This window comes from Sorghum bicolor, chromosome 10, assembly GCF_000003195.3.
Source record: "Sorghum bicolor cultivar BTx623 chromosome 10, Sorghum_bicolor_NCBIv3, whole genome shotgun sequence".
NCBI lineage: Eukaryota > Viridiplantae > Streptophyta > Magnoliopsida > Poales > Poaceae > Sorghum > Sorghum bicolor.
The window spans coordinates 7,248,263-7,266,324 of NC_012879.2; the positions used below are offsets into that span (position 1 = coordinate 7,248,263).

The 18,062-nt window shown below is 39.4% G+C and overlaps 1 protein-coding gene across 2 annotated transcripts; it reads left to right on the plus strand.

Moving 5' to 3' along the window:
- On the plus strand, nucleotides 959–17,255 carry LOC8070779 (kinesin-like protein KIN-14L). 2 transcript variants are annotated; one of them, XM_002436662.2, is made up of 23 exons: nucleotides 959–1,392; nucleotides 2,128–2,251; nucleotides 2,720–2,806; nucleotides 2,911–3,081; nucleotides 3,234–3,340; nucleotides 4,020–4,151; nucleotides 4,269–4,447; nucleotides 5,292–5,453; nucleotides 5,789–5,880; nucleotides 6,414–6,565; nucleotides 7,089–7,262; nucleotides 8,429–8,575; nucleotides 9,562–9,747; nucleotides 10,465–10,548; nucleotides 11,600–11,655; nucleotides 11,745–11,961; nucleotides 13,400–13,591; nucleotides 13,711–13,929; nucleotides 14,163–14,513; nucleotides 14,590–14,688; nucleotides 14,848–14,988; nucleotides 15,077–15,235; nucleotides 16,513–17,255. In XM_002436662.2, the coding sequence occupies exons 1-23, from the start codon at nucleotides 1,195–1,197 to the stop codon at nucleotides 16,942–16,944; spliced, it is 3,861 nt and encodes a 1,286-aa protein (XP_002436707.1). In that variant the 5' UTR covers nucleotides 959–1,194; the 3' UTR covers nucleotides 16,945–17,255. The 2 variants fall into 2 exon arrangements, with proteins under 2 accessions (XP_002436707.1, XP_021304846.1); XM_021449171.1 differs by having other exon boundaries at nucleotides 10,465–10,536.

The window sequence follows — 18,062 nt, forward strand, 5'->3', positions numbered from 1 at the left end:
TCAGAAGGTTGAAGACGACTCATGTTGGATTACGATCCAACGGCTCTCACCGTCGCCTCATGGATATGCAATATGTTAGGTATTTGTGCTCGAGACACTCATGGGCGTATTTAGGGGTATTCTCTAGTATTTTTGGCAATACCTAATTGTTTTGGTACACTTTTTATATAAATATGTATACATACTTATATATAAAATGTATAATGCTATAATCTATAATATTTTCGCACATTTGGGCTCAAAACATGTAAAGAAACTGACATTTTAATTAGAAGTTTATATTTTAGAAAGCAAATATTAGTTTAAAATTGCTGACTTGCAGTGTGATTAACTATATTTTAAGCCTACCGATTCGACTATTTAGAAGTGAGAATACCCAAGTTTCAAATGCCGGCTCCGCCACCAGAGACACACCCTAATATATCGGGTAAAACCTAACACGAGGTGAACCAACTGTAGCCACTAGCTAGTACTCTGATTAAAACGAATATAAGGCCTTGTTTAGTTCCCACCAAAAACAAAAAACTTTTCAAGACACATCGAATCTTGCGGCATATGCATAGAGTATTAAATATAGATGAAAAAACTAATTACACAGTTTGCCTATAAATCATGAGATGAATCTTTTGAGACTACTTAGTCCATGATTGAACAATGTTTGTCAAATAAAAACGAAAATACTACAGTTAAATTTTTTTTCGAACTAAACGCCTAAATTTGTCAACACGTTTCGCTGGTTTGTCAAGGGGTATAAATAACCTCACGTTTATAGAATTATAGTTAAACAAGTACGATTAGCAGTGAAACGCGGGTACGCCCAGCAGTTACTCTCTTCACGACTTCACTCTTCTGTTCCCCGCCCGTGGGCCCGTCGATTTCAAACCACACCCAGAAACGAACAGAAACCGATGCCAAAAAGCTTTCCACGGTTCCACCACAAGCCCATCAGCCGAGGAGGTGGGGTCCAACGGAGCAAGGAGAAGCAACAAACCGAAATGCGAAAGCGGAAAAATTTCTGGCCCCTGTCCTCCGCCCTCTCCTTCTCGAAGCGATAGATAGAATAGAGGCGCCGGCGGGCGGCTCCCTCCGTTCACCACCACCGCCGCCACCTCCTCCTCCCTCCGCCTCTCATCCTTGCAAAACCCCGGCTCCTTTTCCTGTCGCGATCTAGGGTTTCCGGTGGCCGCGGCGCCAATGGCAGGCTCGCGCGGCAGCTGGTCCTGGGACGTGTCGGGGTTCGAGCCGCCGCAGCCGGCGACGACGACGGCGTTGGCGTCGGCACCGACCGCGATGCCGCGGGCTCCGCCGACGGCCATGGTGCTCCGCCCCTCCGCCGGGGCCGGCGCAGTGCCCGTTGCCGACCGGCTGGACCAGCTCGCGGACAGCGTCCAGGTGCTCGTCTCGCCTCTTGAGTTCTGGTTCGGTAACGGTTGATGCTTTTGTTGTGTCTGGTTTTAGCTCGATTTGTCCGCGGGGGTGCCGCAAGCTGGTATTGTAGCTTGTATGGTGCTGGAATGCCCGCCATTGATGAAGCATTTTGCATAGGTTGAGCGGGAAAATTGGGATGACTTTGTATAGCTCCCTTCACAGGTTTATGAATTAGCACAAGTTGACTGACACAGATTGTATGGTTTCGTGGTGGTTTGATTGGTTGGAAACCATTTTGCTCGATCTGTTTGGGCGTGGTGGTTCTGTTGCAGACAGATGCTGGGAGTTTTGAAATTTGTTGGATGGGATAACCAAAATTAGAATGTGTTAGATTGGCACAAATTCAGGTGATTTAAAGGGATGTGTTTGCCAGGCCCATGTGCTTTAGTTTCGTGTGGTTGGACAGATGAGACGATGCTGTTATAGTGTGATGAGCCTTAATATGTTCTACTTGTTGAATTACTAGCTGATCACTGCGAACTAAGGAGTGTAAATGAGTTATAGAGCCCCCCAAAAGTGCCTGGCTACCCTTTTATCCATTTTTAGTATGTTTATATAGCCACGGTTTGGCATGATATTATCACATCAAATCAGATTTATTGTCCATGATTGTTTATTTACCCACTTCATGCTCCTTGTCTCCCTTTCTTGCCATCCACTCAGTTATTGCCAACTGACATTTTTAAACTCCTTTTGTAGCTTGCTAAAGAGGACTGCTTGGAGCTTAGACAGGAAGCTAGTGACCTTCTTGAGTATTCTAATGCAAAATTGGGTCGTGTCACCCGCTATCTTGGATTTCTCGCTGACAGAACTCGAAAATTAGGTAAGCTCGGCATCTCTTCTTCATGTCTTTCAGTAAATTGAAGCATTCCTTGTTCTGCTACTCTTGGATCATTAAGGGAGCACCCTTGATCATCATTGAACTCAATTTTGTTGTTTTCTTCTATGCCTTGCTTTGGTTGATCTTGATAATGTTAATCATCATAGTGTTTTCTTTCCTCGGATCAGTAACAATGAGCTTGTATGTTTCTTAAAATAAGTTGCATGCTCCGGTGGCGTTTAGTTGATCAGCACACCATATGATTGCTGGTATCTGTGATAGTGTGATACCTTGTTGTCTTCTCCCTATTTGTGTACCAATCAATTTTAGAAGTGCCAAGGGTGTTTGCTGGCAAATGTCAACTCTCGTGTTCTATTCTAATCCAAGCTCTCATCGAGTTATCATCCTTATGTTTCATATTATTTATTCTTTTCATTATCCTCTGAGATTTCTGTCCTTTTTCTGCTATAGATCAAGCTGCCCTTGAGACTGAAGCTAGAATCACCCCTTTGATTCATGAGAAGAAAAGGATTTTCAATGACCTATTGACCTTGAAAGGTACCCCACACAATGTTCTTGTACTTCTGGCTTGCAAATATCTTTTATGTATGACATATATTTTAATAGCCCATAATGATTCAATAAATTTCACCATCTTGCAGGCAATGTCAAAGTGTTTTGTCGTAGTAGACCACTATTTGAAGACGAGGGTCCATCAGTAGTAGAGTTTCCAGATGATTTTAGTATCCGTGTAAACACAGGAGATGAATCTTTAACCAATCCTAAGAAGGATTATGAGTTTGATAGGGTATATGGACCCCACATTGGGCAAGGTAGGACTGGTGGAGTGGGGTTCTAAACATACTTTCTTGTGAATGTTAGGTGTACATCAATATAGGATGCGCTTTAAAGGAGCTAGATTGATTGAATACTGTGTTGTCCTATATTGTTCTTACACTTTTCAGCCATCCAATTTTCGTTTCAGGTGAACTTTTCCTTGATGTTCAACCATTCGTGCAATCTGCCCTGGATGGGTACAATATTTCCATATTTGCATATGGTCAAAGCTGTTCTGGCAAAACACATACGCTGGTACACATCAAGTCTTTGACACTCTCGCATGTGCCACTGTTTAACTTACAATTTTAGATGAAGTGATGTGCAAATTGTCTCTTTAACACCATATTAATTTCTTCATATGATAAATACTATCTTGAATACCACTTCGTAGTATAGGGCTGCACAGCGCTGAAACCACAATTGTGTCCCAACTGAGCTTTAATGAAAGAACAAGAATTATGGAATCTGATGCAATCGGACACTTTGTTATCATAGACAAATACAATTGGTCAAAGTATATTTTCTTGTGTTTAAACAATCGCATACTATATGTTGATTGGTTGTGTAATCCATATTCTTGCAAAAGAAACATACTTTAGAAAGCTATAAGAATGAAACATGTGTCAATAGCTTACACAAAGAAACATAGTAATGTTTGTGACATGGCATTCTTATTTTGGTTTTGTGGGTACATGTAGTATGTCATAGAGCTTTCATAGGTGATGCTAACATTTTTATTTTTATTTTATTTCATGATGCTAATGTTTTAGAATTACTTTGTTTGAAAAAATCTGATTTATACTCCTATCTTGAAGCCAGTCAGCATTTACACAAAGTACTGATATTCTTACATGATATATGAGCTCTTTGCTGGCATGATTTTTAATACATGTCTGCAACATCTTGTTTTTTAATCATGTGCTCTTTCCAGGAAGGATCTAGTCATGATCGTGGTTTATATCTGCGGAGCTTTGAAGAACTGTTTGATCTTTCAAACTCAGATACTACTTCTACAGCACATTTTAACTTCTATTTTACTGCCTGTGAGCTCTACAATGATCAGGTGCCTTTGAACTCTATAATCATTTGTTATGCCGTTAAGAAAATATGTTACTCCATGTTACCTTACCCTGTATATGGTATAATAAGGAGATAAATTTGTGTGTTCTTTGTAACACAGGTTAGGGATTTGCTATCAGAATCTAGCAGCACTGTCCCAAAAGTTCGAATGGGTGTGCAAGAATCCTTTGTGGAGCTTGTCCAAGAGAAGGTTGAAAATCCACTAGAGTTTTCTGCGGCACTAAAGATAGCACTTCAAAACCGATCAGTAAATTCACCAAAGGCCATGGTTTCTCACCTGTATGTGAAACATTTCCTGTTTTCTTTCTGTAGAATACTATATATTTTTTTGACCGTAACTACAGCGGGCAAGATGCCAGCCTGAACATTTGTATTAGCATGCAAAAGGTGTAGCATATACAAGTTTCAAGAGTTCATGTGAACATGATAAGGGAGAGTATACAGCACGGGTTTAGGCCCTGTTTGGTTTGTCCTCCTAAACTTTAGTTGCTCCTAAATGGTTTAGTCCCTTTTAGTCACTCCAAAGTGACTAGAGAGGACTAAAGGCCATTTAGTCCCATTTAGTCATAGTGTTTGGGTAAAAGGTGACTAAATGGGACTAAATTTAAGAGATGCTAGGTGAACCAAACACCCCCTTAGTTTACATGGTCAAATAACTCAGCTCAATGTCGCAGCAGTGCCCTATGCATTGTCTCTGTAGCCCCAAAAGATTAGAGGTGGTGGCATTGTGTATGTCTAGCAGACACCTCTTGGCCATTGTTTGTCGAACACTGTCACTGTTTAAAAAGCATCCCTATGTTTTGGAGTTTAGTTGTTCAACTCTCATATAATTGTTTTTAGAATGTAATGATTCATGTAAGTCAGGTGCAGACTACCAGCTCCACCTTTCTTTCTTGAGCATAGACTGCCAGCTCCATTTGATGGCTGGTTAATTTAAAATGGCACACTTTCTCTTTTGCGAATAAAAATGGCGCTCTTTACTGCTTCCTTGTTAAAATCACTAATCACTTCTTTTTTTTTGTTCTCAGCATCTGATTATAGGCTATTAATGCTTGGATTTGTAATGTCTGTTTCGTCCACCATCCCCTTTCTATTTAAATTTGAATCAGCTGTTCTTTTTCAGGATCATTACCATTCACATACACTACAGAAACTACGTAACAGGCGAGCATCTATACAGTAAGCTTTCTCTAGTGGATTTGCCAGCAAGTGAATGCTTGCTTGAAGAAGACGCCAACAGGGACAATGTAACAGATTTCTTGCATGTCTCAAAGTCACTTTCTGCGTAAGTAGCTTGATTCAAGACCATATTTCTACCTTTTCTATTTGTTATGATCATTGCCTGTTTAATTGTCAGTAAAATGGGCCCTTGTTCTGTGGCATACTACCTTTTTTATCGAAAACGCAGGAGAACTGCGCTTCATTGTATTAAGAAGGTAAAAAATGAGGGGGGGAGACCCCAAGTACAAAACACACCCCGCACACACCCAAATAAAGTTACATTCGTGCCTATGTCAACAAGTAGACGACTGCCTGCAGACTAAACTAAGTGGGAGTTCCTTCCTTTTTAATGTCCTTTTGGCTTATATGTTAAGTTGCTCTCATTTATTGTCTGCATAGGCTGGGTGATGCATTTGCCTCTTTAAGCGCAAAGAAGGAGCCTGTTCTATCTGGGAATTCAAGAATCACGCAAATCTTAGCTGACTCTCTAGGTAACACCATTCGAGGCTAATACTTTGTTTGATGCATTTCTGCTGTTAATATGTTGGAAATTTTTGTTTAATGAATTGGAGGCGCACCACCTGAACAACGGGAAGGAACAAAATGAATGCTAAGTACCAGAGGATGTTTAGTTATTTAACAATGTGTCTTAGAATCCGTGCCAGTCAAATTTTTTTTTAGTTTGACTAACTTTATAGAAAAGAGCATCAATATCTATGACATAAAATAAGCATCTTATGAAAATATATCCTATGATAAATCTAATTGTACTAATTTGGTACCATAAATCTTAGCATTTTTTCCTAGAAATTCAGTCAAAGTTTTAAAAAATTGACTTAAGACAACTCTAGGAATTGTTTCTTTCATGGACGGAGGGAGTAGCTCCTTAGAAAATGCACCGTGTCATAGAAAACAGTATCTTCTTTTGCCTACGGGAAGGTACCTGCTCTCTGGGAGCAGAGGCATAACATAAACTTTCAGCCTGTGGTAGTGCCTCTGTTTTAACATGCCTTCATTGGTGCAGGAAGTAGCTCAAAGATCTTGCTGATCGTGCATGTAAGTCCAAGTGCTTCAAATTTGTCAAGAACTTTATCCACACTCAGTTTTTCTGCAAGAGCAAGAAATGCTGAGCTGAGCCTTGGAAATCGTGACACAATAAAGAAATGGAAAGACGTGGTATGATTTGAATATTTTGACTGTTCTCTACATCGTTCCAGGTTTTTTTCTTGTGCATCTATGCACACTAGATGTAGTTGGATTCGTGTCACATTTTCTTGTAGGGTTCTCATATTGTTGCGCTATAGTAAGAGTTGGTAGTGTTGAGGAAGAAGGTAGGGGAGATGGGAAAAGAGAACCATTGGGAGTTATGGTGAGAGATGCACTGCTGAAGAAAATCTCACTGTGCCTTTTACCCATTTTTTTCTCTTTTCTTGGGAGCAGCTGGTGCACCCTATACAGTTCATTGATGCTTATAATTATTTGTGGCTGTGTTTTGCTAGTTTCAGTGCTACATACACATCCATTCTAGTGGGTAGAATTATTAAAACAATTTGTACTAACATAAATATATATGTTAGGCAGCTCAATCTTTTGGTCCTATTTGTTTACTGAACCTGGCATCCACATGCAAGTTGGCACAAGCCAGCATTGTAGTAGAACACTAGAACTACTTGTAACCACTTTTCTGGTTTATTTACAGGCAAATGATTCACGCAAAGAATTGCATGACAAAGAAAAGGAGGTTCTAGAACTGCGGCAAGAAGTTATTGGGTTAAAACATTCTCTAAAAGAGGCTAACGACCAGTGCACACTGCTGTTCAATGAAGTTCAGAAAGCCTGGAGAGTTTCGTCTACACTCCAAGCTGATCTCAAGGTTGATATTAATTATCTGCACTGTTTGCTTCGGATCTTGTTAAGCCCTGTTTGTTTTAGCTTGCATATTGTGGATCACAGCTTGCACTGCAAGCACTGCAAGCTGAAACAAACAGGTCGTAGACTGTAACAATCCATTGGCCAAATTGTTACAATCAAACAAGCAGAGCTTAAATTAAAATTAGTACCAAGACAGATAGGTTATTGTTTATTCTGAACTCAATCTTCTTGCAGGCCTGTTTGTTTGGCTTCCTGGGAGCTTTTGGACCTCAGCTTTTGAACCTTTCAAAAGCCAAAAAGCTCCCGGAAGCCAAAAGCCGGAAGCTCACTATAATGAGCTTCTGGGCTTTGGCTTATGGGAGCTGTTTGGATTTTGGAAAGTCAAAAAGCTAGTAGTCTAAAAGTGGCCAAAAGCTGAAACAAACAGGGTGATGCGCAACAATATGAGAACCCTAGAAGAAAATGTGAACCCCTACCTTCTGAAGCATAGTCTAAGCCAGCATAAATACAATGCAATGTGCTCGTGTTTTGTTGCCCTGTTTAGGTAAATTGCATATTTTACATTTTTGTTTGGTTGCCTGATTTGTATTGTATATGGCCACCTCTTTGCGGACCTGGCTGCTGGTGCAAGCTAGCATGGGCGATTTTGGCATACTCCAAAATGCAGTGGTGGAGACCTCTTTTGCACTTTGTAGGACAGCATAAGACCCAATATGGGCAACCAAACACCAGAATTTTGCATTGGAGAACTCTGGATATGCCTTAATGCAAGCAACCAATCACATCCATGTTGAACTGCTTTGTTATTTGGGAACACAAGGAAGATTTTTAAGGGAAAGCTTTAAACAAGCCATTCTTCTTTTTTGTTGCCTTTTTTGTTGGATCCTGTGGATTTACCGTAATGTTATTGTGAAGTATATTTAACTAGGTTGCTTGGCTTCTATTCCCTGACAAAAAGGCCTGGTTTCCTTATGTGAATAGTCACAATTTGTTTCATCTTCCCTCTTTAGTCTTACACCTGTTGTGATACATCTATTAAGTCTATGTAATTTGATGCATTGGCTCTTGGTTGCAGTGTACTTAACTGTAGCTGTAGAACTTGATATAGTATTTCATCCATTTCTTGTGAAATACTTGACATTTTTGTTGTCTTGTTATTGGTTGCAGTCTGAAAATTTAATGCTTGCCGAGAAGCACAAGATTGAGAAAGAGCAGAATAACCAGCTAAGGGATCAGATTTCTCATCTTTTGAAAGTTGAACAAGACCAAAAACTAAAAATGCAAGAACGAGATTTAACAATTCAGTCACTACAGGTTAAATGTTAATCCATCTCTATATTTTTTCCTAACAAGCATATTCATTGAGTCATGTTTGGATGCACCTACTTTGTTTACTACTGTTTTATCGTCTTTTGTCCTGTCACTTATTTTTAAATATTGTACGCTTTTGCTATTGTTTTTCTTCATGATGATGTTGTGAACATGCACTATGGTTCTTAGTTTCTCCACTGTACTGAGTAGTTTTTATGTGGGCTGCTCAATTTATTGTTAATGTACATGTTAGGTAATCCACGAGATAGCAACCACTGTTTACACAAATCAACTTATTAATTAATGGTGACCGCAGTTTAATTATAATTTAGTAAGGTTGGCTCTGTAGTGACAACCATGGGATGGGATCACATCATGTCCTGATGAGGGTTTTTCCGGATGGAGCCATAAAATATATACCCCCCTTTTCAAGTTCTATGCAGTGTACCACATTTAATAATGCTGTGAGAGCCTCTTCGAAATTATTGGTTTTCACCATGACAAAGTCGCCTATTTGTAAGTTAACTTAGTGTGTCCAATCACACAGATTTGAACTCTGCTAAGATTATGTTTTGCTCAAGCGATCTTACATACATTTACTAGTTGGGCAATAAACCATTGAAATTTGAACATCATATCTTTATAATAATTCTTTGTTCATTGGAGACAGTAACTAGTGAGACTATTTGTCATTGTTGGCCCCTTCCCCATCATGTTTACCTATCATGACCTGCTAGTCAAGTTTAGTTTTTGATAGGGAAATGGCATTATGATCTAACAATCGAGATTGCACCCTTAATGCTACATACTTCTGGTCTTTGGAATTGGTTAGTATGGTGCAGCTCCCTATTTTATATTCTTTTTATCTGCTTGAGTGGTTATGGACTTATGGTTATGCTAATTGTTGTATTATCTGAAGCATATATCTTTTACCATGCCATGATATTCCCTTATGCTTTCCAATTTTTTTTCTTTTATATAATTTGCAGACAAAACTCAAGTCCATTGAGTCTCAGCTTAATGAGGCCCTCAATGCTAGTGATGCTAGATCAACTATTGGTTCTGAATCTGCTTCAGTAATTTCTTCCCCAAAGATAACAGAATCAACTGCTGACTCATCTTCAGTGACTAAAAGGCTTGAGGAGGAATTGGCAAAAAGGGATGCCCTTATTGAGGTAGATACACAATGGATCCTTTCATCGCTATAAGTATCACCGGTTCCCCATGAAATGCATGTACTATAATAAGTTAGCTGAAAGTTTAAACAATGGACATTCAGATTCCAGTGAATTTAAACCCATAGAGTGACCTAAATTTGTTCATCTTCAGTTGTTTGAAATGATAGTTAAATAGTAGAACCGGCAGATGGGATTGGGTTCACTGATTGGAGCAATTTGCATTGAATATATGGGCACCCACTTACCAGGAAATATCGCAAGTTCAGTAGTACAACAAGTTTTCAATGTTATGGATGTTCTTTTTCATGGTACCATCCTAAATAAAATATACTCCTGATATATAAATTGAGCAAGTGTGACCTGCCTGTTAAATTCTGACTGCTCTGTTTTTTTACTTTTGTTTTGCTATCTTCAACTACAAGTTTAGAGATCTTCTCACACCCCAGTTTTATTCTAAAACCTTTGAATGGGTGCCTGATTAGAAGTTGAATTTTTGCTAACTATACTGCCACTATTCTTGTGAAGATTCTTGCCATCCTTGTGTGCTCCACCATGACTGTTGATGCATGATCTGTCTTTTCTTTAAGTTAACAAAATTCAAGTTTCCTGTTGAAACATTGTTTTCTTACAGTTTGATCTAAATATCTTTTGTAGTCATTTCTTTGATCTCATTCTCACAAACCTTTCCTTCCTTTGCTACAAAAACAAATACAGAAATTACATGAAGAGAACGAGAAGCTTTTTGACAGACTTACAGAGAAGTCAGGATTAGGAAGTGCTCCACAGGTTGCCCCCAAAGTATTCTTTTGCCTTTTTTGTTGTTGTGCTCTGTGTTATGAACTAGTTCCTTTTCAATTATTTTGTTGTTTTGTGGGACTGCCTTTCTGCATGTGGAAAGGACCAAAGATTCATGCCACATTTTGCTGTGTCTACGATGTTTGTAGGACATCTTGTGGCAACTTTCACTGTTAATTATGGGAAACAACAAAAAATCAACTAAAATCTACAGTTGAGACTTTACAAAAAAGTGATTTGATCCATATCATTCATTGCTTAGGGTGTCTAGTATCTACCCAAATTGAGTTTATGAGGAATAGGTGTGTGTCATGTTCTTTGTTCATTTAACCTGATGGATCTAGTAAACACCTGTGCATATATTAGAAACATATTCCTAGTTTGCCTATGTCTGCTTGTTAATTTCTGACAGAACTTTATTGAGCAAAGCCTATTTGAGTGTACTCCCTGCCTCCCTCCGTCCCAAAATGTAGGTCGTTTAGTTTTGTCCTAAGTTAAACTTATCTTGGACCAAGTCTATAGAAAAATATATTAATATGTACTCCCTCCGTTCCAAATTATAAGTGGTTTTGGCTTTTTTAGATACATTGCTTTTGCTATGTATCTAGACATAGTGTATAAATGTATATCTAAGTGTATAGCAAAAGTTATGTGTCTTGAAAAGCTAAAACGTCTTATAATTTGGAATGGAGTACAATACAATTAAATATACGATCAAGACATATTTCTTACTAGTTTAGTTTTGGATTTCATTAAACTAATTTGATGTTGTAGATGTTGGTGCATTTTTCTATAGAAGTTTGACTTAGGACAAAGCTGTAACAATCTACATCTTGGAACGGAGGGAGTGGATATATATATCATTGGCTTGGGAGCTTTAGTTACTGCCTTCTTTTTTCCCCGCTCCCAAATCTCATCTTGTATGTTAAAGTAGACAATACGTTTTGATTGATAAAATTTCTTCTTACCATATGTAATTATGTGAACTGTTAGTAAATTTGTCCCTAAAAACTCCCACGAGGTTTTCATGGGTAACTACTAACTGCTTTCATAGGTTTCAAGCCCTTCCGCAAACAAGCCAGCTAATGGTCAGGGAAGGGAGATAGGCAGGTAAAAGTGGCTACACCTACAATTAGTCAATAATACTTGGTGTAAAGAACATTGAGACATAGAGTCCAAATTTACCATTCTATCTGCAGGAGTGACAGCAGCAAAATTCGATCGCCAGATGTGTATGCATCACCGGTATCTCTGGATAAAACTGGAAACAGTGGAGCTATTGTGAAATCAAGCAATGAGCTAGCAAAAACTACACCTGCTGGGGAGTACCTTACGTCTGCACTCATGGATTTTGATCCTGACCATTTTGAGGGATTTGCTGCAATAGCTGATGGTGCTAATAAGCTTTTGATGCTGGTAATTAATACCACCCCAACATATATAATACTATTACTGGATTTACTATACCTTTTGTTCATGGCAACTAGCTAGTTTTGCTCCTTCCCTTATATTGTCCTCGCCTGCCCATGTACTTTTTTTTTTCTCGGATACCTGGAGAACTACGTATCATTGCACCCACAACCTCAGAACAGTACAGCAATTACATTTGTGCCTGTCACAGAAAGTGGCCTTAACCAAGCTGCTAACCCACTAAATTGGCGGCCCCTACTGCTAGACGCCAGACATGACTATTGTTGCGGTGAGGGCAAGCTCTATAATTTGCCTGAGGGCAAGCTCTACACTAGGCTTAGCTCCATTGAACACACTATTGTTGCAGTGCTTCCACACGGTTCATGCACCCAGAGTGATCAGTGAGTTCAAACCCCGCTTCAAGTTTTCCAGGATCAGAGTGACCACCGAGTTCAAACCTGCTTCCGGTTTCCCAGATGTGACCTCTAAAATCTGCCTGAGGACAAGCTCTACTTTCCACACGGTCCATTCACCCAGAGTGATCCGCAAGTTCAAACCCTGCTTCCAGTTTCCCAGGATCATAGCATTGATTCTCAACCACAACTCTGTTACTCCCAGAAAGCCAGGACACCATGTCATCGAGCTGTGGTGAGAGCTCAGGCAGTCCTTAAGAAAGGAAGAGGAGTGACCACACCTGGCTGAAGACGCAACTCAAAAGGACATGTTGGATGGTCTCATCCCCATGATCATCGAAAGGGCATTGGTTGGATGAGGCAATCCTCTAAGGGGCAGCCTATCCTCTGTCCAATATCTATCGTGTGCACAACTAAAGGAAAAACTGTCACTTCTCTGGCACCCAAAATTTCCAGATTAACTCACATGGCACAATGGACATAGCCTCTATACATATGCTGACTTAGTCAAGTATTCCAGAATTTGTAAGCCACCAACAGTGCTTATCTTGTGCATTAGGCTGAAGCTGAATATCGGAGACCCCTCTTGCATCCGTGAGTACATATGTACCATTGAACCTTTTTTTCTGCGCACTTAACTCACTCATCATTTTGGGTGCTTGGACTTTGTGGAAATACAGGAACTACTGTGTTTTAATGACACTCTCCAAGCTTATTTATGGTCTTGTCTGTTGCTGGGGAGGAATCACAGCTTTAGGGTGTGGCATGAGCTAAGGGGTTCTCCTTATCTCCTCTACCTTGGGTAGTTGATTTTCTAGGTCGAATCGTTTCTCTTTACAATACACACATATGTAATTGCTATATCAATGGGGTGTATGTGTTTTGCAAATTCCAACTCTCTTCTATTAATGCAGTGATACGCAGCTTTCCTGCATGTTTGAGAAAAAATATTGTATGGAACTTGTGCATGTTATTTTTACAATTTTCTTGATTTCCAAGCACAAGCAATAGTGGAAATGTTTTGTGTGCAGGTCTTGGCTGCAGTTATCAAAGCCGGTGCAGCTAGGGAGCATGAGATACTTGCTGAGATCCGCGATGCTGTGTTTTCATTCATTCGAAAGATGGAACCAAGAAAAGTTATGGATACTATGTTAGTTTCAAGAGTCAGAATATTATACATTAGATCTTTGCTTGCTAAATCACCAGAACTACAGTCCATCAAGGTATCATGGTTTCTCTGTTTTGTTTATATTTATTTATTTTAAGGGGAAAAAATATAAGCAGTCATCTTACCATTTTTCATTAAGCCTAACAGTATACTCTCTGACCTTGCTTCATAAAGGTCTCTCCAATTGAGCGTTTCTTGGAGAAATCAAATACTGGCCGTAGTAGAAGTTCTAGTAGGGGAAGTAGTCCTGGCAGATCTCCTGTTTACCACCATGGTCATGGTTCCCGAACTGCGCTTGTTGATGAACATGTGCATGGTTTCAAGGTGAACATTAAACAGGAAAAGAAATCAAAATTCTCCTCGATTGTTCTGAAGCTTCGTGGTATTGAGGAGGTAAATTTTTGTTCTTTTGTAGTACATATGTGTTCCAATGTGATCCTGTGCTTAATTGTTTCCAGGTAACCATGTAGTATATGGATTGTAGGTAGTTGTAGTGAAGTTAGTGTGTTGAGTTTGGACATGGTATGCTCTATGCTGATCTATTGATAGCACCATCTGATACGAATGACCTGGCGTTTATTTTCTTTCTGAACCATTCTGGTGCTAATTTCACAATAATTGGGCAGGAGACTTGGAGACAACATGTAACTGGAGGGAAGCTCCGGGAAATTACTGAGGAAGCTAAGGCCTTTTCAATTGGAAACAAGGCTTTAGCTGCTCTCTTTGTTCACACGCCAGCTGGTGAATTACAGCGCCAAATTCGTGCATGGCTTGCTGAAAACTTTGAGTTTTTGTCTGTAACTGGTGTGGATGCTGCTGGAGGAGCTGCAGGACAGCTTGAACTGCTGTCAACTGCTATTATGGATGGATGGATGGCTGGTCTTGGTACAGCGCAGCCCCCTACGACTGATGCTTTAGGCCAGCTTTTATCAGAATACACAAAGCGTGTTTACACATCACAACTACAACACTTGAAGGTTTCATTTCCCAGACTCATCATCTGGCTGACCAAATTTATTAAAACTCTTTGTCTTATTCTTCACAATTTTGCAGGACATAGCTGGCACATTGGCAACGGAGGAGGCTGATGATCCTGCACATGTCAGTAAACTCCGTTCTGCTCTGGAGTCTGTGGATCACAAAAGGAGAAAGGTGCTTACCTGAGTCACTGCATGATACTTTCCATTTTTCATTGTGTGTTTTGGTGAATCAAATGATTCTTACTACATGTTAAGTTTCTGTAGTTTGTATGCTTCCTTTTCTTGTAACATCTGGACTTGAGTGATCCCAATCATACCATGCTATTGTCAGATCATGCAACAAATGCGAACTGACACTGCCTTGTTAACAAAAGAAGAAGGTGGTTCACCAATTCGAAATCCTCCTACTGCTGCCGAGGATGCGCGATTAGCCTCTCTCATATCTCTAGATAACATCTTGAAGCAAGTCAAGGTCTGATGCTTTGCCAATGTAGATATAGTTATCTAGCTCTTGTAATATGTTTATTAACTTGAGGTGCTTGTTCATTCTTTGACATCAGGAAGTAATGAGACAAAGCTCTACAAGACCTATGAGAAAATCAAAAAGGAAAGCTTTGCTGGACTCATTGGATGACCTCTTGACACAGATGCCCTCTCTTCTTGATATAGATCATCCATGTGCTCAGAAGCAGATCATGGATGCACGGAAAGTTGTTGAGGTATGTAGATAGTACCTTGGAATCATTGCTCTGGATTAACAAGAAATACCAGTGTTTAGGTAGATTAAGTGCCACCTAATTTAATTAAGAAAGCTACAAAAGTATTATGGTGACATGATGAAGGGACTATTCCTCATGAGCTTGTTTTTCCTACATCTTCTTTGCCATTATCATCTCATTTGTAAGTAGAGCTTAAGCATTCCTATCTTTCTTTGACTTTTCATTTAACTTATTATTCTCTTCTGCCCAACTTCGGACATAGCAGGACCAGTTCTAGGTGTTTACTGTTTCAGGCGGTCACTGTAGCGTGTGAATAGTACCGTGGCTTATATTGTATTTGTTGGTTTGTTAGGAAAGAGATAGGTTTGACTCGGTTAGAATATTTGCTTAGGGGTAAGTTGTCTATAAAAGAGAACCCTGACAACCTTGTTCAGTTCAGATCAAGCAAGCAGAACCCTAAAAAGTAGCCAGAGCCTTCAGAGGGATGGAGACTAATTGGTTCTTCTGTTATCCCAACCAAATCCACTTAAACAATTACTATCGTTTTTAACTGTAACATAAACTAGTATTTGAAATTAACTATGTATTCTGCATTTCTGCTACTTATGCACAAAACTTGGCAGTCATGCTTTCTGTATATGTACCTTAATGCATCACAATTTGCTAGATTTTTGGCTCTTTGGCAGCACATTGGCAAATGCATAGCCCTAGCAACTAGCATACTGATTCCTTGTACTCCCTTCACTCCAAATTATAAGTCGCTCTGGCTTTTCTAGATACGTGCATAGCAAAAACAATGTATCTAGAAAAGCCACAATGACTTATAATTTAGGTAGCTGTGTCCAGTTTGAAATTACATTTGAGAATCTGGAAGTTGAGAAATGAATTTTTGTGAGAGAGAGGATCTTGCAGCAAGTACCCTATTCATTAAAATGTTTGTCACAGCTTTGTTACAATTGCGAAACTGTGAAATCTCTAGTCTGTGAAAGTAGAATACAGGAGATGTCACAAGGGTTTGCCTCATTTCCACGTCTTGTGAGCACCTGAAACAGTCACAGACATCATACAGACTACAGTTATAACTGGCTAAAGATTTCTAGTGAATATTAGATTAAGCAACGCCTTCTCTTTATCTCCCATTGTGAAATGCTGTATATGTGCACAAGCTTTATTCCAAGGCTTCAAGCATTTATATTGCGAAGTCTACACACTTTCTTTTCTTAAACAAAGTGCAGTTCAACCTTATTTTGACAAAATGCTGCCATGAATTGGTGCAGTCACTGGAAGAAGACCCTGATGATCCTGCCCCGCAGTCTAACGCATTGGGAGAGAGCGAGGTTTCACAATGGAATGTACTGCAGTTCAACACGGGAACGACTGCGCCTTTCATCATAAAGTGTGGAGCAAATTCGAGCAGTGAGCTGGTGATTAAGGCTGATCTGCGAGTCCAGGAGCCTAAAGGTGGCGAGGTGATCCGTGTTGTTCCAAGACCAACAGTTCTTGCGGACTTGAGTTTTGAGGAAATAAAAGGTGTGTTTGAGCAATTGCCAGAGGCAGTCAGCTTGCTTGCCTTAGCACGAACAGCAGATGGTACAAGGGCCAGATATTCAAGATTGTACAGAACCTTAGCCAGCAAAGTGACGGCCTTGAAAGAGATTGTCGCAGAGATGGAAAAAGGTGGTGTTTTCAAAGATGTACGGTCGTCGTAGTGTTATTGTAGAGTTATAGATGATGTTGATGTTGTATATGGATGCCATTTGACGGCATCCCCTGTAACTGTCTTTGTTTTTACTATGAGGAAACCTATGTTGTAACACTATTCTTTGGCAAGAAATGGCCCTTGCCTGCCTCAACCCGTAATGCTATGGTTGTGCAAGGCGTCAATGTAAATTGTAGCTGCAGCTGATAAATGTCTGCAGTGCTGCAAGTTTGATGAACTTTCCATGTTAAGAAAGTACTCATGCATTTCACTGTTCGTTGTATATTTGTATTAAGCTTTTAAGATGCTCAACTTGGGCTAGTTTTGCTAGCTACTCCTTCCATTCCAAATTACAAAACGTTTGTTTTTTCTACATACATTGATTTTATGTGTCTATAGTGTATATCTAAATACATAATAAAACCTATGTATTTAGAAAACCTAAAAACGTCTTATAACTTAAAATGGAGGCAGTTATTTTTTTGGGACAAACTTTACAGGTTAAAATGCTCATAATATCAGTAATACGGATATACAGTTGAACAATGTGAAAGAACATATAAAATTGGAGCAGATGTGGCGTGCTAGGGATGCACGCGTGCAATGATCTACTCAGAAATAGTGTTTTATTGATTACTCAGACATAAGATTACACTAAATTTCATGTAGCATTCTTTCCTAGATCAGATGCTTGTACCCGTTATGCTAATTGAGCTAATTCATGAGTTTTTTTTTCCCTATCGAATAAGCAGAAAAAGTTGTGCATCATTTCATTAAAAAGATAAAAGGAAACGAAGGGGAAGAAATCCTCACACACATACTCGACAACACAATTCATAAGTTATTGGCATCTAGCCAGCTAATTAAGCTAATTCATTGGCTAATTCAATGCAATCTCTTTTGAGCCTAACCACTGTAACCTCGACAAGAAATACGGCTTTGTTTAGTTCTGAAAAGATTTCGGATTTCGGTACTGTAGCACTTTCGTTTGTTTCTAACAAATATTATCCAATTATAGACTAACTAGGATCAAAAGATTCGTCTCGCGATTTTCAGCTAAACTATGTAATTAGTTTTTGATTTCGTCTATATTTAATGCTTCATGCATGTGCCGCAAAATTCGATGTG

Coding starts and splice junctions, on each gene's coding strand:
- LOC8070779 (XM_002436662.2), top strand. CDS start 1,195: ATGGCAGGCTCGCGCGGCAGCTGGTCCTGGGACGTGTCGGGGTTCGAG. Junction 1,393..2,127: donor AGCTCGCGGACAGCGTCCAG/GTGCTCGTCTCG, acceptor CTCCTTTTGTAG/CTTGCTAAAGAGGACTGCTT. Junction 14,689..14,847: donor TGGATCACAAAAGGAGAAAG/GTGCTTACCTGA, acceptor TGCTATTGTCAG/ATCATGCAACAAATGCGAAC.